The 24,733-nt window shown below is 50.9% G+C and overlaps 1 protein-coding gene and 1 long non-coding RNA gene across 2 annotated transcripts in view; one reads left to right on the top strand and one right to left on the bottom strand.

Moving 5' to 3' along the window:
* Positions 1-986: 986 nt before the first annotated feature.
* Positions 987-24,733, bottom strand: part of Snd1 (staphylococcal nuclease and tudor domain containing 1) — a 410,467-nt gene continuing 386,720 nt past the window's right edge. Inside the window, exons 17-24 of the mRNA XM_005319414.4 lie at positions 16,362-16,550; positions 10,280-10,421; positions 6,905-7,028; positions 6,006-6,075; positions 4,795-4,908; positions 3,035-3,238; positions 1,694-1,738; positions 987-1,584 (exon numbers count right to left, since the gene is read on the bottom strand). Coding sequence (XP_005319471.1) covers positions 1,519-1,584; positions 1,694-1,738; positions 3,035-3,238; positions 4,795-4,908; positions 6,006-6,075; positions 6,905-7,028; positions 10,280-10,421; positions 16,362-16,550 — 954 coding nt within the window. The 3' untranslated portion in view covers positions 987-1,518. The remainder of the gene's footprint in view (positions 1,585-1,693; positions 1,739-3,034; positions 3,239-4,794; positions 4,909-6,005; positions 6,076-6,904; positions 7,029-10,279; positions 10,422-16,361; positions 16,551-24,733) is intronic.
* Positions 1,579-8,083, top strand: LOC110597575 (uncharacterized). Its single transcript, XR_002483319.3, has 2 exons — positions 1,579-2,539; positions 4,736-8,083. It is a non-coding gene; the product is annotated as an uncharacterized LOC110597575 (long non-coding RNA).

A 24,733-nucleotide genomic window follows, 5' to 3' on the forward strand; every position in this document is an offset into this window, starting at 1 on the left:
GGTTACTGGAGCTGAACCAACTCTGTACTTCTCCCTCTGCCCCTCCCTGGGTCTTCTCAGTCTTGCCTCTCTCCATACACGGGCACCCGGAGTCTGGGAGATACACACCTTTTTAGCTTAAAGGAAGAAGCCTATGTAAACTGTGTTCAGAACAAGTTTTGGGCTTGAGAGGAGAGCTGGCCAGTCAGTACTAACACCTGCACTGATGCTCCCGACCCGCAAGGTTGGAAGACTACTCCTATGGGGCAGCAGGGAAGACCTGATACCAGGTTTCATCAAAGTTCATGTCCAAGACGGGCAGTCATGGACACTGGATGTCCTTGGTGGTGACCTCAGCCTTTCTTCTTTCTCATATACACATACAACTTTACCTTCCTCCCTGGCATTCCCTGCATGTGACAGGGTCCTCTCTATACACCACATGGCTGCCATAATGGGTCTTCTCCCTCATGGGTGAGAACAGGAGCTAGTGTGGAGCACACAGATCTCCTTGCTAGGGTCCTGGACCTTTCTCAGAGCAGCCTGTCCTTCCAGTTCTGTTCTCCAGTGAAGGGCAAGGGGGCCTTGTTCTTAAAGCACTGTGAACCCGCCTCAGCAGGAACTGGGGAATTCATCTCACTGGTTACCCAATTCCCTTTGGGATCCTTGCTGGGGACCAAGCAGGACCTGCTGTAGTACAGTCAGCACCTCCCTGCCTGGGCCTGCTATCCAAGATTTTCTGAATCTCTAAGGTCCCTGTGGGCAGATATGCACAATGAATCAAAAAAGACATTTAGTCTTCTGTATGAAAGTCATGCTGCCAGGGGTGGCCACTAGGTCCCAGGAGTTGCTGGGGACCCTATGAACTGCCTTACTTCCCCAGTGGGCTGTGCTTTCAGGAGTTGTAGCCAGGCATTTGAATGACTAGTTGGGGGTCATTTGGGTGTCCCAGTCTCCTCCTGGCTGGGGCTGCTAAGATCCCAGGCTCTTGGCACGACAGTGAGAGCTGCAGACAGCAGGTACTATTTTATTGGGCCTTGAAAGCTTTAAATACAGAATGGGCTGGTGAGGGGGCAGATGTGGACACGCTGGCATTTGAGAGTGGATGTATCAGAGAAATCACATAATCAACAGTTGGACAGAGCTGGGGAAGGGCAGTCTGGGGTAAAGGTGGGAGCCAGCTGGCAGCTGGTCTTGAGCATCAGGATTACCCCCTTCACTAGGACAAAGTCATTCATATTTCTTCCTGATTTGAGGACAATTTTTTAAAAAACCACAAACCCCCAAATAAAAATATAAAATCGACTGGGAGAGACTCTGGACAGCAGTGCTGTCATCCCAGAGGAGGATGGCCTGTCCCCAGCAAGACTCAGGATACCCTCCTCCCCCAGCCCTGATGTCACCCTATGAGACATTTCCATACATAGAAGCAAAGCTGGACCAATCTACACCCCTCCCCGCAGGTCTGGAGTTGGAACACCCTCCTGGCAGAGGAAGAGTAATGGCGTGAGCGGTGCTGGGGGCCAGGCACAGTTCTCCTCAACGGCTGTAGCCAAACTCATCGGCATCATCAGCTCGGAAGTCTCCATAGCGCCACAGGTTCAGCTGCGAGAGGGAAGAGAACATGTCTGTTCAGGATGTGAGACCAGCTGGGACTCACTAGGCCAAGCCTCTCAACCCAGGATGCCCAGGGGGTACCGAGGCAAGAACTCACCCTGGCACTCTTGGCCGATTCCTGGGCATTCAGGTACTCCGTGATCTGAGGGAAAGAAAAGAAGGGAGCAGTTAAGACAGGGGCGTTCTCAGCTGAGCAGCCAGAATGACCCTGCAGATAGATGCTAGGTCAGCTCCATGCCATTCAGGGACTCAAAGCCCTCCAGGAATCCCAGTTCCCAGAGTAAGCACAAACAGTCACAGAGGTCTCCGGGTTCCTTAACTCTTGGCACTGGCTGTTCCATATGCCTGGAGCGCTCTTCCCCTGAGGTCCATTTGGCTATCTATCCTGTCCCAAGTTTTTTGATAAAATATATCTTCTTAATATGGCTTCAGATGACTCCATTTAAAATTATACGCCATTATGCTCCTGATCCTTTTAGTTTCATTTTTTTCTTTTTCCTTGTATTCATCTATTAACATTGTTTAATTTACTCATATTTGTTTTTATTTTTTGTCTCTTCATGCTTGAATGTAAGCTCCACTGGGCCGATGTTGTCTCTTCTCACAGATACATGGGAGGTCCTCAATAAACATTTGATAAGAAAATGAATCAATGAATGAACATGTGGTGGGTGTCTGCCTTAAGGACTGGGGCAAAAGAAATTCCTAGATGCCAGAGACTTTACAGGTAGCTACATAGAGGGACATTAAGATCTCCAATTCTATAGGGAGACTTTAGCTAAATCTTAGAAGCCATCTGAGGAAACTAGGGAGTCTCTGAGGGGAGGGGTCTGATTTTTTTGGAGAGAGAGTAGCAATTCATACAGGTTTCTTCTTCCAGAGACCACTGATGTACACAACCAGTGCCCCTCATCCAACACCACCAGAGAAGCCCATGTAAATGGTGAGTGCCAAGTCCTCCGTAGTTTCCCAGTCTTCGGACCTTTCCAGGGACATTGAGGCCTTTAAGAAGTGTTGTGATAGTCCTTGTGGTGCTGCCTCCTGGGCAACTCTGACTCTGGGTGGCCTTGGGTGCTAGGACTTGGGTGTTGTACATTACGAAAAAGTAAGAGATTGGCAGAGACAGTGAGATAAGGCTTTGACCCTCTCTTACCCCTGGCAAGGCTTTCCAGCATGTCACCTGGGGGTACATACAAAGGGAAACTTTCCGCTCCAGTTTGCATTCTCAGCCAAGCCCGCAGCCAATTAATTTGGGATGTAATTAGATTTTTTTTTAAAAAAAAAAAAACCCAACAAACCCAAATCCATTATGTTTCTCCAGCAGGACCAGCAGGGTGGTAGATTCCCTACTTCCCCACTGGCTCTGGGTACAGCGCCCAGTCCCCTCATCTGTAATGATGGTGGTGGAGTGTGGGGGGACACTCTCTGTATCACTTACCACTTTTTGGAACTGTTTCTCTTTGCGCACCTCCACCATGACCAGTCCCTCCTTCACCAGGCCCAGCCCCACATCACCCTTAGAATCAGCAAACTGCAGGGTAACGTGTGGGCAGCTGGCACTCAAGTGTTCCACGTTGAGCAGGCACTGAGTGTTCTGGATATCCCGGACCACACTGTCCACGGCGTCTGTGCGAGCATCCTCCTGGAAGGGCCCCAGCAAGTTAGTGAGAGTGAAGGAAAACTAAGCAGCCACTTGGGCTCTGGGTCTTCCGTGGACCTCCAATAAAACAAAGTTTGCAGGGGCCTGTTGCCCTTCCTTTTGGGTCCCATCAAGGGGATCAGGTACTGGACAGGCAGAACCCCCTTCCCTTCACTCCAGGAATCTGCACATAAGCCATTCTATCTCGTACCTAAGGCCCCCACCTACCTATCCTGTGTCTCTTTTCCTGCCCCAAAGTAACCTCTGCTTGTTGCTCTGGCCCCTCTCATTTCCTACCTTCTGCAGTGTCTTACTCCAGCAGTGACCACATCATATCCCTGGTTTTGTCTTTGCTGGCATCTTGGGCACTTGTCACCCTCTGTCTCCCTACCCTTTTGACTTTCCTTCACTCATTTTGTGATACTCACCCTCAGTATCTTCTGTGGTTTCTCTTTTTCCCTTAGCCCATTTTACAAAAAGATAGGAAAAAGTCACCAATGCTAATTCCCAGCTTCCCCTTTGCTTCTGGCACCCTGCCACGGGTGGCAGCACCAGCCATGCTTCTCACACTCTTGCCCTCCTCAGAGATGAAGTCTCAGCCTGTTGGACCCCCACCCCCCACCATAGGGAGTGGGATCCCGTACACTGGCTTTCCCATTCTGGAAACCGAGGGCCATCTATGACCCTGAGCACACGTCTTCCCCTCTCACAGCATATTCTTCCTCTGGGCTCCTTGCGCTCAGGTGATGGGAATGCCAATACTCCGAAGCTTTTCTCTACTTTGCAACACACCTTCCACATACTCACCCCCATGGTCTTAATACTCAAACCCATAACTCTAGGTCTTCTCTCTTTTCCATATGGAAAACCATGTATCTGCCTGGAGGGCAGCTTCTTTTCCTTTCCCCTTGGCCAACAGCAACTTGTCCATGTGTGGGAAATCCAGTTCGTCCTAGATTCCTCCTTCCCTTATATCCCCACCCCTTTGATGCAGTTATGTATCTAAGACCTGTCCAGTCTTCCTTCATATCCCCACTTGATGGCCTTGGTGTGGCTGTTACTGTCTCTAACCTGGGCAGCTACAATTATTCCCTACCACTCTGCCCAGTCTCTCCCATCCACAATGCCACCAGAACTAACTTTCAGAAACAGATTTGGTCATGTCACACTCTGGCTGAAAATGCTGCCATTCCCCCTCTCACCCACAGTACAAAGAATAAACTGTCAGGGCAGAGGAGACCATGGTAACCAGGCCCTCACTGATCTTTCCCTTCTCATGTCCTGCCCCTACACACAAGGCTCCTAGGATCCATGTTGGTGACTTCTTCTTTGCCCCCATGCATTCTGGCTCACCAGGCTTCCCCATTTCTCTAGTCCCAGCTGAAACACTCTCATGTCATCTCTTTTGTGGTTCCTTCCCACAATTTTCATAGCCAGTCATTCCCATCTCCTGAGTCCTATCACTAACAATTCTTTACTGTTTTCATCTTTTCCTGACAGCCTGGGGAGACTATGGCAGTTACTGAGGGGACAGTCTCTTTGGAAGGAGGAAGACTCACATCCTGGGGCACCTGGATGAAGGCAAAGGCATACTCCGTGGCTTGAGCTGGCAGTACACGAGTGCTGAAGGCAGGGGGCAGGGTCCCCAGGCGGGTGGATGGCAGGATCTCTCTCTGCAGAGGAAGCACCAGGCCAACAGTATAACATATTCAATGATCCCTTGCTCTCAAGGACAACCCTCTGTGACAGGCCTCTGGGAATTCCAACTCTGGGTCTTCCTTGCTGGCCCACAACTTGGTTCTACTTAGCCATGCACAGCTGGTTAGCCCTGGAAGCACAGGTCCTACTGCGCAGGCAGCCAGCAGGGAAGCTGTGATTCCTGCCCTCTCACTCTGGGCTTGGTTCTGGCACACTTGGTGGTTCCCATTAATATAATCATGGTGACAGCTGGACTCCACTGTTTCCTTCCAATGCTCTTCCCTCTGTGGGGCTCCCTAACTATTACTCCACGAAGTAGGAGGATTCTGGAGGTGTGCTGGGGAGCATACTGAGACAGGGTCCCTGTAGTACATGGGCCTACCCCTGGTTCTGGCCCAGATGGGTGGGATCACCCCAATCTGGCAAGACCTTTTCCTTGTGTGTGCCCAGGTGATAAGTGGGGAGCATGGCCCAGCTCTGGGCTCTCTGTTAGCAGATTCCCCATGCTCATCCTTGAGGAGGGTTAGGGAGGAAAGTAGAAGACCGCAGTCACACCCCAGAAGCACCAAGTTCCTTGACTGTATCCTTTCTCCTGCCTGCTGCTAACTCTATAGGGAATCCCCCAGAGATTGTTCACAAAATCCCAGGACCAGCCTAGAAGCTTTTTCTCCCATGGGTATCCAGGTGCTCAGTCCTGTGACTGTCCCTTCCCAGGCAACTGGCTTGGGTATGTGTTGGGGATCTATAGAAGGAAAAGCCTGGCTCAGCAGGAGCACCAGGAGCTACAGGATGTAAAAGGCCTTCCTGTGCTATAGAGGCCCTGGGCGCTTCTTCAGGTTAGGCAGAAGGGAAAGAATGGAGGCAGCTGGGCCCTCATCCTTGATGGGGGTGGTTGGTGTGGGACACTTAGTGCTTCCAAGCCTCTGGCCACAGACATCCATTCTTCCCAGTCACTCAGAGCTCTGTCACTAAGCTCAGAGGGACCTCAAGAGATCAGATGGATTTTGCCTGAGGGGCTTCTGTGTGTGATGGTCCCTCCTTGGCTCCTCCTCCGTGGGCCCCCAACACTCACATTGCCGTAGTCGATGTAGAAGACATGTACTTTGGCAGGAGACTCAACTTTCTCTACTCGGGCGCGGTACCTGCAATGGCAACACAGACAGAGCTCAAGGGAGAGCCTTGAGGAATTCGGTCCCCTGGGAGCTTGGGGACATAGCATTTCCCTGCCTAGGATCTCCTGGTGTTGTCACAGAGGGCAACTCCTGGCCTCTATGGAAGCCCAGCCTTAGGGTGCGGTGGACACCATCTAATGGAGTCAGAGCAGAGCTGGAGCGCAGGAGGGAGAAGGGAGCATGTGGAGCAGATTAATGTGTCCTTGGGGCATAAAGCAACAAGACTAATGACTAGATTGATGTCTGCTGTTTAAACCCAGCACACTAAACAGCAGCTGTAATTAGCCGGCAGATCTGTCTGGGAGGCCGCAGCAGGGAACACATCCAAGTCACTTCGTCACCCTAGGAAGGCCATGGGCCCTACCCTTGGTGGATCACACATCATGACCTTCTTCTGGCCTGTGAGTGCTGTAGCTCATGTCCCAGACAGCAGAGGTGGAGGGTCAGGCGGCTGGTCTGGGCTCAATGTGAACCCGCCTCCGCCTCACTCTTGTGACATCATTCTTCCCTGAGGATGAGGGCTATGTTGGAGAGTTCCAGCCAGCCAGGCAGCACCCACCACGGCATTCCCCTGGAGAGTGGGAGGGACGCCACTTCATCTTTCAGAGGCTGGCTGGACTATAGGGACTCACAGGGACACCCTGAAGAGCTAGTGGACGCCATCACTAAAAACCCAGCGGAAAGGAGACACTAAGGCCAACCCCTGATATCCAGCTGTAGCTGTACAGGTCTGCACCCCAGGACAGCCTTGTTTTTCTCCTCATTAAGACTCGGTGCCTTGCTGGTCTGGGTGACTTACCATTCTCCATCTACAAATTTGGCAATGCAGAACTCTCCCCGGCGGGGAGCATAGGAGCCCTCTACAGGAGGATGGCTGGAGATATCATTGCGCATGTTCTCCATCAGCTTCTCCAGCTGGGTGCCTACAGGAGGAAGAGGGTAGAGAGTCCCAGCTGTCATGTTTTGCTGGAGCCTCATCTTGGGACTAAGTAGGGTGTGAAACTCTGGAGTATACCACAGCCTGCATTGCCCCCAGCCCAAGCAGGGCCTCTGGAGTCCCCATTCAAGATACTTCATGCTGTCCATCTTCAAACATGGGACACTTGGGGCCTTGTAGGAACACTGTCTTCCAGACTACTGGCCGGGACTGTGGAAGCCCTTGGGAATGTGCTTGGGCTGTGAGTGAGGAGGTGGGAAGGGGAGTGGACAGGAGCAATGTCGAGCCAAGCAGCCTTCTCCACAGCAAGAGCTAGCCAGCCTGGCTCCTTCCTTCAAGGGCTAGATCCTGGCCTAGGCCACAGAAGTGTGACTGACAGAAGCCACTCTGTCTAGCGTCTCCTGGGGGCAACAGAAGTGAAGAAGGATGGGTCCCATGAAGCCCTGGACAGGAAGAGGACTCAGAATTGAAACCCTAAAAGACGAGGGTAAGAATTCTTGAAGCAGGGCCCAGAGCCCCAACTATTCAAACTGGACTGCTCTGACTCTGTCACTTTGTGAGATCCGTGCTGAATAGAACTTCCAGTGCTGCCAGGCTGGGCTCCTGCATGCTGCATCCCACCCTTGTGACTCCTTTCAACAGAGGGCAGCGAGTCCCTGTCCTCTGCTGCTTATCTACAGGTTTTCTGTGACAATTTCACCACCTGAGGCCTCCTTAGTTTCCCTCTCTAACTTGTTCCTGCTGTACCCTCCCTGCCCCCACCGTGCTAGGTATCCGTCCCCTGTGGTTTCTACTTTTGTGTCCCTTCTGGCTTTGATTCTATCTCTGCTTAGACCTTTGCTGCCCCTCTTCTCTCAGAGTTGAAGACTGGGCTGTGGACATGTGGTCTAAGTGTAGGACCTTTCTCTCTCCAGGGCCGAAGGCCAAGTTGTAACAGCAGAACACATGTTTATTGTTGTTACACTCGCTACCATCGGCCCTATACATTCCTTGTCTGTGTTTGTTTCTGCCACTAAACTGTGCGTTCCTTCAGGGCACAGAGCCTAGCTCACTCGTTTCTGTTTACTTGCGTAAGGCCTAGGAGAATCCCCAATGCATGCAGGGTGCTTAATAATTCAACTGCACTGAAAATGATCTCTGCATATGCACACAAAGACACATGTCCACTCTCAGGCTACCGCACAGCTTCAGCCCTAGCATTCACACGACTGTGTGAGCACAGGGACTCTTAAGTAGCGCAGATCCCTCTCACCCCAGAGGCCAGGCCTCTCTAGAGTCACACACCAGGGACTAAGTGGAAGCCTCTACATCCACAGGTTCTCCCTTACTTGATCTATTTTTATTTTCTTATATTTTTTGTTTCAGGGCAAGAGAAGTAGGCTTTTGCCCTCTGTGAACAGGCAAAACCCTCTGGGAGGTCCTTACACAGAGCTAGTTGATCATTTCCAACCTGTGTCGATGCTTTCATCAGATCTTTCCTGAAAGTGGGCTTTAATTGAGAAGGGGCAATAACAAGAGGATGTCCCCAAGGAGATGGACAGTACCCTAAGTGGGAGTCTATGAATCTATTTTCATGAGTTACATGGAGCCACCTGAGGGCAGCAGGTTCTTCTCTGAAGCCCACCACAATCCACATGGCATTCCAAGAAGTACCTCACTCCTGGGTCTCCCCCTATGCTCTGAACATGCGTTTTTCTCTTTTCCCTTATTGTCTGCCTCAGATAACATTCCCTTTAGTATCCTGGTTTCCTAGAGCTGCTGGAGACAGGAGGTGGGGTTTACTGTGGCAAGGCAGCCACAGGAAGACTTGTTCCCTCCAGTGTTGCCCCCTGGAGACTTCAGAGCCAGTTGTTATTCACAGTAGGTCCTCCCAACCTGGGGCAGGCTGGGGAGTCTGAGTATCCTAGGCAGGGTCTACTCGGAGCTCCCTTCCCCAGGGTCTCTGAGGGCCTGGCTCCTTGGTTAATGAGCAACTCTGATTCTTCCCTAGAAATACACCACAAAACTGGGTCTTCCCTGCCATACAGCCCAGACCTGGAGGCTGGCTGCTTCCTGGGTTCATTTCCAAGGCGATTGCTGGGCCAGCTTTCACAGGATTGTGGTCAACCTCAAGAGAACCTAATCCCGAGGATTTAGCCACATCTCTACCCTCCCCCGTGTCTTTCCTTTCTAAGCAGAGCCAGCCCAAGGCCAGAATTGGTGAAATGACATTGCCACAAAAGCAGCTGCCTAGAAAATGTCATTAGAGGGGAAGTAGCTGAGACGAGACTCTTGACAATCTAGAGTGGGCCTGGGTGTGGGGGCAGAGCCACATCCCGCTATCTATGGGGCTGCCCACTAAAGGTGCCAGAGACATCTGTAGCCTCCTCTGCCAAGGATCTGATTCCTTGGACCCAGAGGCAGTTCTAAGAGCCTTTTCCTCTGCTCCCAACTAACTTGATTCCCAGCACCAAGGGTGGGGGTGGGAGGGGTTGGGGGAGGTGTGAGAAGAAGCAGAAGAATAAAGGGGATGGGGAGGAAAGAAGAAGTGGGAGAGTAAAGGGGTAGAGATGAAAAGTGGGGCCAGCTGCTGACAGAGCCATCTCCACTGCCCTCTGTCCTCCAGAGGCCTGAGGTCTCTGACTAGGGGACTGGCCACAGTACACAGTCCTCAAGCACAGGAGGGAGGAGAGGGTCCTTCAGAAAGACTGCCAGGGGATGACTTCCCCTGGAGCCTGCCTGTTGCCATGGAAACTAGCCACCACTCCAGCTATGCTAACCTCTGGAGAAGGAGAAGCCAGGCTGTCACCTTCCCTGGGAAGTTGGGGGTGGGGGACCGAGCCATACTGGCTGGTGCTTCCTGACTATGTACAGAAGATTTTCTCCTTGCTTCCTGACAGACTTTGAGGGCTACAAATCCTTATGCTCAGCCCAGCCAGGGGTGTCTGGAAGCAAAACCATTACCTAAGAGTCTCAGAGCACCACCCAGACAAATCTGTTATCTCACCCGTCCTCAGAGGACCTGTTAGCCTTGCCACCCCCTGCCTCCTGCCCTGTCTACTCATGGGCTCACTTGTACGTTCCTGAGATGAATATTGGGCCCAGGTGGCTGGAGGTAGGTAGCAGAGTCATAGGCTCTGCAGGGGAGTCTCCTGGAACCTTGGGCTGTGCTCTTCCCTCCTGCTGAAGAGGGCTCCCTTCCTGAGATGGCTGTACCATGCAGGAGCTGAAGCCAGAGGTGCTGGGTCACTCACTCACCTGTCTCCACATCCTGCACATAGAAGTGCAGGTCATCAGTGATCTCAGTCACAAATACAGGCTTGTAGCTGGCGGATCGCTCCTTTTCCTCCAGCACAGGCATCACCTCCTCCACCGGCTGCTCCTCATAGTGGGCCCAGACCTGCATGTGTAGGCGGCAAATGGGAGGAGGGAAAAGGGATGTCAGAGGGCGCAGGAAGGGGATTCTGGGCAAAGTGGGCAATCCTGGGTGAGTGTAGGGGTCACTGTGGGGCACTCAAATCACTCTGGGTGGAGCCCCTGGAGCCCCCACCTCTGAGGGGGAAGGGTGGGCTCTGGGCAGACATCAGAAGCAACTGGGGAACTCAGCAAGATCCAGGGACCTATCCCAGGCTTACCAAATTAGAATCTGTTAGAAGGATCCTAGAGAGTCAAACAAGAAAAAGACCAGGCTCCCAGGTGATCCTTATGTGTACCAGGGTGTGAAGACCCCCTCTTATGAACTGCCTTGGCTCTGGGCTCCCTACTAGGCCACCTCTAGTGTCCCAGATCTCCATCTCCCTTCCCACAGTGCTCTGCACGGTTGTTCAACTCTCCAGGCTCTCCCACCTGCCCAAGGCCATGGGCACTCCTGAGGCATTGTAAGCTACCACCTTGGGCTCCTCACTGTGCAAGAAGGCATTTTCAGAGCAGCTTTCCTTTGCCCCACCCTCCTCACCTTCAGCAGGTTGCTCTGATCTCAGCTCAGAAGCTGGGCCACCCCCTCCTTTCCCTCCCCAAGCCCTGCGCTGTCAGGGCTGCAGTGGCTCAGAAGCTGATTCGACGTGACAGCGCGTCAAGTCCAATCCTGCGGCCAGGAGATTATCCAAGTAGTGAGGCCTGTCAGAGCAGGGGAGGGAGGTGGCTTTCCAGCTGAGCAGCAGCAAGGGGGTGGGGAATGAGGGGGACCAGACCACACATGGGGTCCCACAGACACAGGGGATGATCCAAGTGTCAGCTGAGAACTTACATGCTTCCTAGTGCCAGACATCATTCTAAACATGCTCCAAGCATCAAGTCAATTAATCCTCACAACAACCCTTTGAAGAAATATATTATCCATTTTATAAATGAGAAAACTGAGGTATGAACTTGACCAGAAGCAGTGGAACCAGAGTTGAAACATAGGCAGCCTGGACCTAGAGCTCTTCCAGGGGCACTTTGGCACTGACTGAGCATCCTGGAGGGAAAAGGCAATGCTGGGCAGTGGGAAAGCTTAGGCAAGAAGCCTCTTGCCCGACTGCTGTTGAACTTGTGTTTGACTTTGGTCAAGTGAGGTATGCTCTCAGGGTTTCCTTTGTTCCCTTGTAAGATTATCATGCCATCAGTGAGATGGTACCTCTCAGGGGACATGAAGACTCCTGGGTGACCTCAGGAAGCAGCTGAAGGGCACAGATGCTGTGATTAAGAAACCTCCTTGGGTTACACCCCAGAGCCCACACTTCTGCCCTTAGTGTGGCATGAGTATATTCTTCCACTAGAAAGATAAGAAGCAAGGGCCTGAGACCAGAATGAAAAAGAAGACTTTGTGCATCCAAGGGAGGATGCTGGAAACAGCCGAGACACAGAGATGTCACACAGCAGTGCAGTGCCTTCCTGGGTGGCATGCTGTGGCCTCTGCTCTGTGGCTGGGCTCTAATGCAAAAAGCCCCTTACCTACTTTCTCACACTTCCCAGGCTCCAGGCACCCCAATGCCTGTCCCCATCACCACTACCACCTTTCTCACCACCACCTCCCAGAGACTTCTGCATTCTCCTGCTTCCAACATGCTCACCCCTGTTCAGCCACAGTGGAGGAGATAAATAGCAGGACTTGAAGCCAGTCTCACCTCCATTCAGATCCTGCACATTTGGCTTAATCCTTCAAGGGCTCACCTGCCCATATGTAGAGGGGCCTCTAGTTGGGAGCTTCTCTATGAGAGGGTTTTGTGGGGGATAGTCATAGAGGCTTCCAAAGCCTCTGTCCTGGTAGGGCTGGGGCTTTCCTCCCAGACCCCCTGGTGGAGGTTCCAGTGAGTCATCTGTATCAATTCTGGGCTCCCAAGTCCTCTGGAACCCTTGCAGATCTGAGGATTGATGGGACTCAAACTGCCTCTGGGACAAGACTGTCAGCACTACCTTAAATGGGCTGGAGCTGAGCCCTGCACCATTCATTCCACAGCCACTCTTCCGCAGCCCACAGCTCACTCACCCCTCCATCTCAGCTCTCCAGGGCTCCAGACCACCACAACAGGCCCTCAGCTTGGTAAAGAATCAGGGCACTGCAGTGGCTCCCAAAGTGGGTCCTGGGCCTGGGCAGCCTTCAGGGCCTCCTTTCCAACTCCACTCTGCTTCCCTTTGGCTGTGGGGGAAGTGCTCTTCAGCTGTGTAGATGATTTGGGAACAGACTGACAGGGTGAAAGCAGAAACTGCTAATGACTCCTCAAGTGAAAGTGCCTGGGGCGACACGAAACAGTTGGGTCTCCTCTCTGGGGAGAAGGTGGAGTCAGGTTCCTGGATGGGCTCTGGTGGGCAGCAAGCTGGGGTCATGGATGAAACAAATAGAGCCTCAGAAATGGCCCTCAGCCCCCGTGGTGATGGGGGTGGGGCAGTGCATACTGTACCTGTGTAGTAAGAACAAGGAAGGCAAAGTGGCACCAGCCACACAAAGTGCCTGGGCCTGAGGTGGTCAGAGGCAGCCAAAGGGCAAAGATGAAGAGCTATTCATGAGGAAGGGAAGATGGTGTAACTTGGCCCTTCTGACCACAGAGCCTTGAGAGCTTCTTCTTGGGGGAAGAGGTGACAGCTCAACTGGATGTGGTGAACAGTGGCCCTAAGCAAGCTGTTAAATGTAACTTGGCCAGTGACTTCTTGAGAGATGCCTGACAAGACACTTGTTTTAAGAATCCCCTTATTTTAAAAGATGAAATGTCCTCTTCCAGACCTCTACGGGGACAGTGAGGAAAACCCAAAGACGTTTTCCAGAAGGAACAGCAATTATGCACAAACAGAGCTGGTGCCTTAGGGCTTTACCCTAGACTCCTGGAAGGAGCAGCTAGAAAGAACCCCTATGGCCAAGGTACTGAGCCTGGGTCTGCACTAAGCAGCAGGGCCCAGGGGTTCTGGGAGACCAAGCATGGAGTGGGTCTGCCATTGCTGTTAGGTCACTTCTGGGCCACATTAATGTGGAGAGGCCATGCCAGCTGATTGATGGCAGGGTTTGTGATTAGGTTGGAGAATGGCATCTCTTCTGCTTCAAGGCAGGGGCCAAGATGAAACTCAACTGTTTTGAGGCAAGGCATGTCCCATCTGCTCCTGGAAGCTCTGCCAGGTTAGTTCCTGTCTTGCTCAGGTCCCCTCTATACTTCAGGGCTCCTTAGAATCCCTGTCCCTAGGGAAGGTGTTTACTATGTTGGGCATAGGCAAAATTGGATCAGGACAGGAGCAGAGGTGGTCTCCCCTGGCCCTTGGCCACCGCCTTCCTTTTCTTCTTCCCCTGGGAGCCCTGGGTCCTTCTTCTGGCAAGAGATGAGGAATGTGGGGATCTATTGGTGGGAGTCTTTCTAAATCCTATTTAATAATGCTACTCACAAAGCTCCAGGGGTGGGACTGGCTTGGGGCCAGGGTGGTGGAGGCCTTCAAACCCACAGCAGGGAAGCCAAGCTCAATAAAAGCCAATCAATGGCCAATCCAGCCCTGTCAAGGGCCCTGTTGGGCATGAATGTGTGTGGGCCGGAGAGTCTTAGTCTGCCATTTGTGGTCCCTGGGATCTGCCCAGAAACCTTAAGAGAGAGGGGGAAAGAAGTCTCATCAGTCTCCTGCAGAGAAAGGGCAGGGCCCTAACTAGCCTGGTGGCTGAGGAGTCACCCTTAGGGAGGAGTTAAACCCAGCAGGGAGGCAGCTAAGTTCAGTTGCTGGGACACCTGCACTGTCAGGTTCCCATAGACAGACATACTCAACTAATGCATGCAAGCATAATCACATGGCCCAGAGAATTCTGCTAGTGCCTGGTCTCACCAAATCTCATTACCTTTCCTTGGTTAGCTTGCAGGCACAGATGCTTAGATGATTCTTCCCCTATCCCCCTTGGAAAGGTGGCCCTCATGGGGTCACAAGTGGGGCAAGGTCGTATACACCCGAGATTCCCAGGTTATGTCCCCTAGATGGACACCAAATTCTCTCATCTGAGTACAGCCAATGTGGGCTGTTACAAGGCTCTACCAGTGCCACCCTGGGGCACCAGCCCCACCAGGAGCTAGCCTGGGTTCCTTGGGATCCTTTAAGCGGGCAGGGATTTGCAGAAGAGGGACCCAGGAGGCAGGCTGGCCTAGCACTGAGAGCTTTGTGCTGCATTTTAATTGGGCTGGAATAAAAACATGCAACCCATGTAAGTAATTAATCACTGGTAATTATTCCTCAGCGTCATCAAGTGGCACCAGTGAAATGACAGCTTGGGCTCTTCCAGACAAATTTACTGTTGTAGTAAATAATGATGCCCAGTTTAGCACCTGGTAAGGAATACACACTTCCCTCTTAGGCCAGACCCCCCTTCCTGTCCTTTGTGCATCCCTCTCAAATCTCTTCTCTTAGAGGACAAAGGATGGCCCATAGGTGAAGAGGTGGCTTTCAGGGTCAAATGAGTTGTCATTTGCTGAGTAGCAAGAAAGCAGGCTCAGGGCAAAGGTGTCTTTAGTTCAGGGTCTTAGACTCTGGTACTACAATACTGGCCCTAGTGGCTTCTCTTCTGTGAAGTTCAGCCTTATAACAGGCGGTCATGGCACCGCCTCGCCCCCACCTCCCTGCAGCAGGCAGAGGACATGGGGGTGGCAGTCTTAAGTTCAGCTGTCACAAGCAGGAAATCCAAGAGGATGCGTGTGACTCCCTTTCTGTAGGAGCCAAGGCAGCCTGCTTCCCCTTCATTCTTTCTGGGAAGACAGGGTTTAATGTGAGCAGGAGCTGAAACAAAGACAGAGGAAATCCTCCTCTGAGCGTGAACTCTCAGCAGCTAGCTTCTCTAAGGCATAGATGGACAGCTTCTTCTACCTGTCTTGACTTTCTAAGCCAACTTTCTCTGGAGTCTGTCTTTCCTGTGTCTCCTGGGTCGCATACCCAAATTCCTAGGGGACAGAAGAAGGCAGACCCAGAAGGGAGATCTCTTAGCCCAGAAGGAAAAGAGAGGTCCTGAATAAGGAGGAGCTACTCTGGGCTGGGGAAGAACATAGTGCCTTCAGGCACCCAAAGACCCCAACTCCTTTTGGCAGGTGTCTGGGCTTTGGCTCTGGAAAGTGAGTTTTGAGCCAAATGGCTGCCCCATGGGGAAGGAAACATTTATTCCTAGAACAAATTTATGGCTCAGCACCGCTGTCCCACGAAATCCTCCTCAAGCTCTGAGAAGCACTGAGAAATTGGTGGCCAGCTGATTTATCCCATTATGGGGGCTGGGCTGTAAGTCATTGGAGACAGGTTAGAATGGGGGTGTTAAGCCTGGCTCCCATCCCCAAACCACTGAGTTTCTTAATCATCAATTTGTTTCCTAAAGCTGCTTTGTGACCCACCCCCCTTGTCTCTTCAATGCAGTGTCTGCAGAGACTGATGGGCTGTAAATCTGCTATTCTAACAGCTTTATGCATCTCTTGGGGCTGCTTCCCTGCAGGGCGATATGAAGAAATTCAGAAGGGGATGGCAGTGGGCCTCACCTTTCCCTAGAGGGCACTGATGGAGAAGGGTCAGGGCTGGGGAAAAAGGGTGGCCACAGGTTCCTCTTCACAAGAAGCTCCCGAGTTATTTCTCCCACTGCCCCAAAGTCATCGTTCAGTGTTCTGCTGCAGGGCTACCTGAGCAGGCCTGGAGATCACTGGGGATCTCTCAGGCTGGCAGCCCAGGCCCACCTCAGGTCTGCAACAGGTTTATGGCCACCTAAACTAGCAGTCTTTCCCTTGAATGTGTGTGGTGCCTTGGTGTGAGTTCTGAAATTATCACCATCCTGGGCCACTTGGACTGTTCTCTGGAGGCATACCTATGGAGGTATAGAGGGGAGGACAGGGTGAGAGGGATCACATGCCAGGACAGGCCACCATACTCGTACCTTCTCTTTCTTCTGCTTGGCAGTCTCCTCAGCAGACAGCAGGGACTTGTAGTAGGCACTGCGCTCGGCAGTGAAGTGGACCTTGGAGAGCGCGTGCTCCACCAGTAAGACGGACAGGTTAGCGCCATCCATGTGCAGCCAGCCGATGAAGTTGCCAGCTTTGTCCATGCTTTCTACCTCCACCTCCACCTGGGGACAGAAAGATAGGTTGTCAACTTGTGAGGAGACTCCTGCCTGTTCATGGGTTGAGTCTGCAGGGGAGCACAGTGTGCTGAGGCAGAGGGCTCCCAGGTCTTGGGCAGCTGCCCTAGGGAAGAAGAGCAGGAGGGGCCTGATACCCCATCAGTTCACTGACTTTCCTTGGTATGTGATGAAGTGTGTGTGTTGTGTGTGTGTTGTGTGTGTGTGTGTGTGTGTGTAAGGATCAAGAATGAGGTAAGCAGCAGATGTGGCACAGCTACACCCCATTCTTCTTCGGCATCTACCTCAGCACTGTGCTAGGAAGACAGGCCTCAGGGAGCAAGAAAATCCCCAGGGAGGAGACTGTTCTTCCTGCAAGAACTGAAAGGATTAATGTTTAATGAAGGTAATTAAAGTAGCTTCGAGAAAACCAGGAGAGAAGAGGATAGGTGAAGTAGAAAGATGTGGGCAGAAAATACATTAGGACATAGGAACTGTAAGGGGGCAACCTCAGCAGAGGGTCACCCTTGAGAAGGAGCAACTAGAAGGGTATAGTCACTGCCAAGCCTGGATCCTGGGCCATGGACTATGGCTGAACCCCAGAATCCTCAGGAATTCCCATAGGGTTTAAGGGTTCCCGGCTCCTGTCACTGAGGGACCTACCCCTAGGCCCCCAGACCTGGTTCTAGTTCTGGGTCACATTCTTTGTGGTGGCCGATCTGTCCCCATCATGGGAAGCCAATTGTCCAGGATAAATTCCTTCCTTGATTTTCTCCTGACCTCTTTCTTTTCCTACCAAAGGGGCCTATAAAAGCCTTTGCTGCTAAATGTAAAAACTTGTATTAATTTAAACGGCTTCAAGCTCGATTAAGCAATAAAATGAATGTCTAAATATCTGGGAATTCTCGAAGTCTGAGCTGCAGCCAGTGGCAGAGGGCTAGAAGTGATGAGGGGGAGGGGCCAGGACATGTCAGTGACATGGCTCCCCAGAAGTAGACAGAGGTAGCTGGGGGGCAAAGAGAAGGTAGTATGGAGCAGAGACTTCCTCCCTCTTCCACACTCTCTTCCTGTTTGAGGCCCACAGCTAAGTCTTTAAGTGGAAATGGGAGCCCAATACCCCCTGAGGTTGGGGTGTGGAACAGCAGGGGTTTGCAAAATATATTGTGGTCAGATAAAAGAATTCTATACAGGTTAAGTCTGATTTGTTGATTTTTTAGGGGGAAACCAAGGCAAAAAGAAGAAAGTGGAGCTTATAAGGGGCCTGATCCACCACAGGATACAGACTGCTTCTGAGCAGACAAGTACTCAGCTTCCACAGACTTCCTTCCCCCAGCCATACTCGGGTCTCCTTTCCTGTTTTCCAAGGGGGTAATGATGGCTCCTTCCACTATCTAGACCCATGGGGTCTTGCAGGTGACTAGCAGAGCCTGGATGAAAATGCTGGCTTAGAGGGCTCTCCCTATCCCTGGTTGGGCTGGGTGGACACAAGGCCTGCACCACACCACTGGGGGAAAAAGCAGGAAGAACTATCATCTAGTGCTTGTAAAGGCACAAATGGGATCCTGATTATGTGGGGAAGGACAATCTACCTTGCAAAGGTCCAGGGCATGGCAAGACTGAACTGCCTGCAGTGGAAGGGTGGGGAAGTAGGCGCTTAGGCCTGTAGTGGTGGGGCAAAAACTGCAACAGGCACGATGTTACTTAGGAAGATGGTCTCTTTGTCTTAATTTGCTAAGCTTTGCCACATATGCTAAGGCCAGAAGCAGTAGGTCCCAGAAGAATTTGGGGGCGACAGTAGAAAGAACAGAGAGGCTGCTTGCCTTGTGTTTTAAAGCTCAGGAGACACATGCCTGGCCAAAAGCAAATGAGGTTGGTTCTCAGCCAACACTGAGCTCAGGCCCACACCAGTTTCCCCATTCTCCGACCTCTCCTTTTCCACTGTTTTTAGTAGCCAAGTGTCCTTTCTCTAAAACTGAGGATGGCTGCCCTGCATGGCCACATGGCATTGCTCCAGGGCTGGCAGGCCCTCGGGCTGCTTGTGCTGTGAGGTGGGCCAGAGTGGCTCTCTGCAGTGGGTTGCTGGGATTGATGCAAGAACCTCAGAGATGGGTTGCTGAGGCAACCAGACAGGCACAGTCTCTCTCATCCTGTAAGATGCCACGCTAGGGCCTCACTCCACATGGCAAATCCAAAATTGACATCATGTTCTCTAAGGCCAGGGCTTTCTCCAGGGCTCACACTAGAAAGAACCCACGTGGGGCCAGCCCTGCCAGGGAGCTGCGGGTTCTCCTTGGCAAGTGAGCCCCGACTTTACACTGCCCCAGCCCTCCCCGCCTGCAATCCATGCACTAACTTGGGCTTGACAAGTCCCGTGGCCCAGCCAGTAGCAGAGAAAAGAAACCTCTGGCCTTGGGCACTGTGCTGCCACTGGATCCATCTCAGGTTGCCCAGGGAGATAAAGCTGTTGCCTGTGGGGCTCTGCTTCCCTTTCATTACAGCTGCCATTGCTACAGTAATTTCTCAATCAAATGAAGGCTCTCAGGGGAAGGTAACTGGGCTATTGTTTCTGCTGGCTCCAGTGTCACTGGGCTCCCAGCTTCTCTAGCCAATTACTAAGTTTTGTCCACTCTCATGGACACACCTTGGCCTGGATGGACACGGAAATTCAGTGACTTTTCTCTGGGAGTTGTAAGCAGAGGAAACTCCCAGGTTGAAACTCGTGTGCATCCTTCACGGTGTCTTTTCTTTACATTGACTGATGGTAACTTGTGGCTTCACTGTAACATTATGTGGATCTGTGTCTGTAGGAGCTCTATTTCTGTTTAATGCTAAAACTTTCCTTTAACTAAAAACACTATGAGCCATGCACAGAGGTACCTGCCCAGCTACTCAGGAGGCCAAGGCAGAAGGATCACTTGAGTCAAGAGTCTGAGGCCAGCCTGGGCAACCTAGGGACCCAGTTTCGAACAAAACAAAACACCCTGCCTCTGTGAGATCTACATATACATAGATACAGTCCATTGTTATCCATGGGAGTTGTGTTCCAGATAGTGACCATGAACACTGAATTAAGGAATACTGAACCATTACTCCAAGGGGAAATACAAAGCTGGGGTTCCTGGGAGCCTCTGGTCACACTCATTTTGTTAGGTGATTAGTATATAACCTTGTTTTAGATGTGCTTCTGTTTAAAAGCCCTTATTTAATATACAGTTGATTCACCTACACTTAGCTCAAAGCCAGTAGCTTGATAACTCAGGTCAAGCTTGAATGAAGCTTGCCTAATGCACACATTTTCTCCTTAGTGCACACCCCAGCCTTGGAGGAATGCTGTAGTACTGTTTGCTAGGTACCATTTTAAACTACAAAATAACCAACAAAAAGCACAAAAATGCAAAAAGCACGGCACTAAATAGACCACAAAAGGACACATTTATATTCTGATAGCTGTGACAAGAAGATAGAGAGCTGCCCTGTACAGCCTGAGATGGAATGTGCTTGCCAAGTGACTAGTTTTATGACACTCTGTGTATATCCACAAGTGATCACAAAAGCACCACAAGAACTGATCTTGGGTTGTAAATAAATTTTACCGAGGGTGTGAATTTCCAAATATTTAATCTATAAATATCGAAGATCAGTACCTGTAAGTATGTATAGAGAGTCATTTCTTACAAGTCACCTTAAACTGAAGACAAGAGTTAGGAGAGGCTTATTCTTATCAAATACACACAAAGCCTCTTCTTATCTGGCCACTATGAGCATTAGTTGAGATACTACCCATGGAGTATTGTTTAAACTGCAAAGTGCATCACATATAGTCACTTGCATAATCAGCACCTTAAAGCATTTCAGAAGAGCTCTAGACTCAACAGAGGAAGGTCTGCTATGATGGCAGATGACATCAAGAAACTGAGGACTTAGGTGATGACCATGGGCTGCTAGAAGTCTGGCAGTGGGCATCGTGTGTGTGTGGGCATTTGGTGTGTACACATGTGGGTGGACATGGCCATGGTGGTGCCACAGAGTATGTGTGTATGTGTGTACACAAGGAGTGTCAATAATGATTAGTACACATGCTGAATTTGAGACCTAGACACATAGCTCTAGGGGAGACAAGAACCTCCTGAGAGACCATGAGAAGGGGCAGCCTGAGGAAGTGGTGTAGCAGTAACTGATTCCCACCTGCCTGAGCTCTGGCCAATAATCTAACTTCTCTGTATCTCTGTTTACTCTGCTGTAAACTTGGGAATGCATCAGGCCTACCTCAGAGAATTTGTTATGATGATTAAATGGGCTAATAAAAATAGGTTAAGCACTAGAAGAGAGTTTGGCATATAAATGCTTCATCATGATGATTAATTTCTTATTTCCTGGTAGGGGCACTTATGTCCAAAAATCTTCATTCGATTATCAGCTCCATGGGACAGGAAGCTTGTTTTTTTACACATGGAATCTTTTCCAAAGCTGGTGCATGCACTGCCTGGGTCGCAAGGGGGTAGAAGGTAAATGGATTTGAGTTAGGTGGATTGCAGTGTAACTTTTAGCTTTAGTTGTGAATTCTGGGGCAGATCACATGATTCCCTTAGACTGCTTCCTTAACTACAAAATGAAGAGAGGGTCTTGTGTATTAAGGAGTGATGGCACATGCTTATAATCCCAGCTACTTAGGAGATGATGCAGGAAGATCATAAGTTTGAGGCCAGCCTGGGTAACTTAGAGAGATCCTATTTATAAGTTAAATAAAATAATAATAATAATAATAGGCTGGAGGATATATCCTAATGGAAGAGCAACTGCCTAACATGCAGGAGAACCTAAGTTTAGGCCTCCTTAACACACACACACACACACACACACACAAGCGTGCGCATGAAACTGCTTCCTCTTCTCATCAAGCAATGCCAGCAGCTAATGGCTAGATTTGCATCTCCAGGGTGGTGACCTCCAGCAGCTGCCAAGCAGTGCACTGGGGTCTTCTAAACAGAAGTGACCAATCCTTGCTTCAAGAGCCACTTCATTCTCCTTTCATCTTGAATAGCTTTGGTTTCTTACACCCTGGGGTTCTCATACAAAATACAGAAGTGGAGATATGGCAAATGAGGGTAGATAGGAAAAGCTGTGGTTGTGTGACTGTCCCCACACTCACGTGAACCATCAGATGCTTTTCTGCTTAATGTCGTGTCTTTCCCCACCATGGGGCAGAGGGGTGGGTGCTGCCATCCAGCCACACCCGGGTTGGCAAGGGGCAGCCGTTGGACATGCTGGACCTGGTCTGTCTGTGGGCTGGAATAGCCAGAGGGCCCTGCTGCCTCATGGTGGGACACATCCTCCTGCTCCCAGGCACATTAATGTGCCACTAATGAAATTGTTCTGGCTTATTTACCAAATTAATACAAATGGCACAGGCTGTTAATTTGCATGTCTCCTAATTACTGAAGAAGAGCTCCTCGTGGCCAGGCAACACGCACACCTCCACACCCACCCAGCCGGGCTGTGGGCTCAGCCTCCCCAGTTGAGGCTGGGCTAGGAAGGGGAGAGGGGGGAGAGGACAGAGGAGAAATGGAGCATCCCCCAGCACCACAGCTGGAGCAAGAGGAGGATGGTAGTGGCCAAGAACTTGTGTTATTTCCTACAGCCCCCTTTTCAATGACTTTGTGCCCTGGCTTCCAGAAATATATGCTTAGCCCCTCTCCAACACCAACTTGTTTCCCTTTTCCCCCATGTCTGGATCCTGTCCAGCTCCTTAAAACAAGAGCTTCTTCAATCAGACAGCAGTGGGGGCTGAGTCACTCTCCCACTCTAAGCGCAAGGCACATTCCCTACCGGGTGCAATGCGGACGGGGGCCACTTGGGGTTTGCCAAGGGGTGCGGAGGAAGGAAGAGAAGTAAAAACCAGGCAAGGGCTGATGGTTTTATAAACGCAAACACTCTTTACTTCTTCTGGCCCTCCCTAGCCAATTAGCCTTCAGATTCTGAAATCTTTCCTAAAGAGTGTGTGTGTGTGTGTGTGTGGGGGGAGTGAGGAGTCTATCGAAGAGCTCGGCTATCAAATCACAGAGGGAATTCTGCCCATGCTGGGGTTCACTTAGCTGCAGATCCACATCCCCTCCTGAAGTTTTCTTGGTATTACAGTGCAGTAAGGATGCAGAGAAGAGAGAGCATGCCAAGGGGCTGCCTCCACTGAAGGGACAGCTTGAAAAGATAGCCAGGGGCACGGAGGACAAGAGAATTTAATAAATGCAGAATAGGGGAAGAGAGTGGGGGATCCATGCTCCAGATAATGACTTGCCAATAAATCCAGAAAAGGGATTTATGGGAGATTTACTGGCAATGAGCAGTGCCCCTTCCTCCCATGTACCAGTCTGCCATCTACGCAGGAGGCCTGGGGCAGCACAAGAAATGACAGCCTCTAGCCAGCTTCAACCCCAGGGGAAACAGCTGTGGGGTGCTCCCTGCCACAAGGAAGTGGGCAGCCTCAGGCAGGGCAGGATCCCTAGCAGCACAGGACCCCCACCTTACCCTGGGGTATCTAGTAAGAATTCCAGTGCAAAGTGGGGTGGCTGGGGACAAGTTCTTCCAGAGGGCAGAATATGAGTGGTCAGGGCTGGCTCTGAGGAGGTGACACAGGGTTGGGGGAGGAGGGATGTCAGGCTTTAGAGGCAGAGTTTCATGCTGCTAGGTCATATTCCTGCTTTCAAAACTCCCTAGCCATCTGCAACAAGAACAGCAAAAGGTTGAATAGGCTAAGGAACAGGAAAACCCCTTGGGTTCCACTGTAATCCGGGTACCAGCTCTAGCTCCCACAGGATGGGTACCTCACACCTGTGTTGGGTTCAGTTTCTTAATCTGTAAAATGAAAGGTGAACCATTTCTGAGGTTCTCTCCACTCTGAATTTTCCAAGTCTGGGAGGGGGAGTTGGTGTTGTAACAGTATGCACAGGAAGCTGTGGACTAGGAGTCCACCAGAGAAGAAAAGTAATAGGTAATATGAGGGAAAAAGGCAAGTGGGGAAGCCCTGCTGGCTAATCATCAAGCTCAGGAGGGGAACAGGCAGAGGGAGAGACAGGGAGTAGAGAAGAACTGAGTACTGATATGTGGTCTGAGGCACTCCAGGCTCTCTAAGAGTGCAATGGCTTGGATGTGGGTTGTTCCTACAGGTTCACATGTTGGAAGCAGTATTAAGAGAGGGCAAATCTTTAATAAGTGAGGTCTTGGGGAAGGTAATTAGGACATGGAGACACCACCTTTGGAAGGGACTGCTATATAGAATCTCATAGAAATAGGTTGTTATAGAAGGCTGAGTTAGCCCCTCCCCCACTCTCTGGCTTCCTATCTTATCTCTCTTGCAAGTGCTTTGGCCATGTGACGCTCATCACCAGAGGCCCACACCAGAATCCAGTGCTGGTACCTGCACCATGCTCTGGGACCTCCCAAACTGCAAATGAGAATAAATCCATTAAAAAAAAAAGTATCCAAGGTCAGGTGTTCTATAATAGCAACTTAAAATGGAGGAGTTACCAACCCACTCATCCTATCCTTTTGTGAGAAAACATGAGTAGCGATCCAGAGCATAACTGAAGTCCTTTCCTGCCATAAAGGGACCCATGCCACAGTGCTGGGTTTTCCACCATCACTGATGTTACACAGAGGCTAAAGCTGCTGCCACAGCCAGAGCTGTGAACTTGAAGAGACACTTCACCTTAATATAGTAGCAGTTTAACACAGCCAACTCATCCCCTGCACTCCAGGCCACACGCACACACAGATTGCTTTCAGAGATGATGAACATTAACACAACGCAATTAATAATGCAATGCCCCCGAGCCGGGAGGCAGAGCCTATGAAATGCCTCTTGGGCCTCATTATTGTCAGTGCCAGTGGGGAGCAGGCAGCTGCCTGATCCTCCTTGTGCTACTGGAGCAGCATGGCTCCATCCACCCAGTGCCTCTGCTCTGTTCCCCTTCACCTCTAGACCAGATGACTTTTCCACATCCAACTCATGGAGTAGATTGCTTTCCCAGAAAACCTCTTTTCTGATATCTAAGCACTTGCTCATGCCAGAGCCCTAGGAATGCCTGAAAGTCCAGCTCAGGTTGGCACATGAGCAAGAAGAGGTTCCTATGGATAGAGAGCATGTCTGGATGATGAGTGAGATGGGTCAACTAAAGGTTCAAGGCTTTTTTTCCTTT

This window comes from Ictidomys tridecemlineatus, chromosome 2 (assembly GCF_052094955.1).
Source record: "Ictidomys tridecemlineatus isolate mIctTri1 chromosome 2, mIctTri1.hap1, whole genome shotgun sequence".
NCBI lineage: Eukaryota > Metazoa > Chordata > Mammalia > Rodentia > Sciuridae > Ictidomys > Ictidomys tridecemlineatus.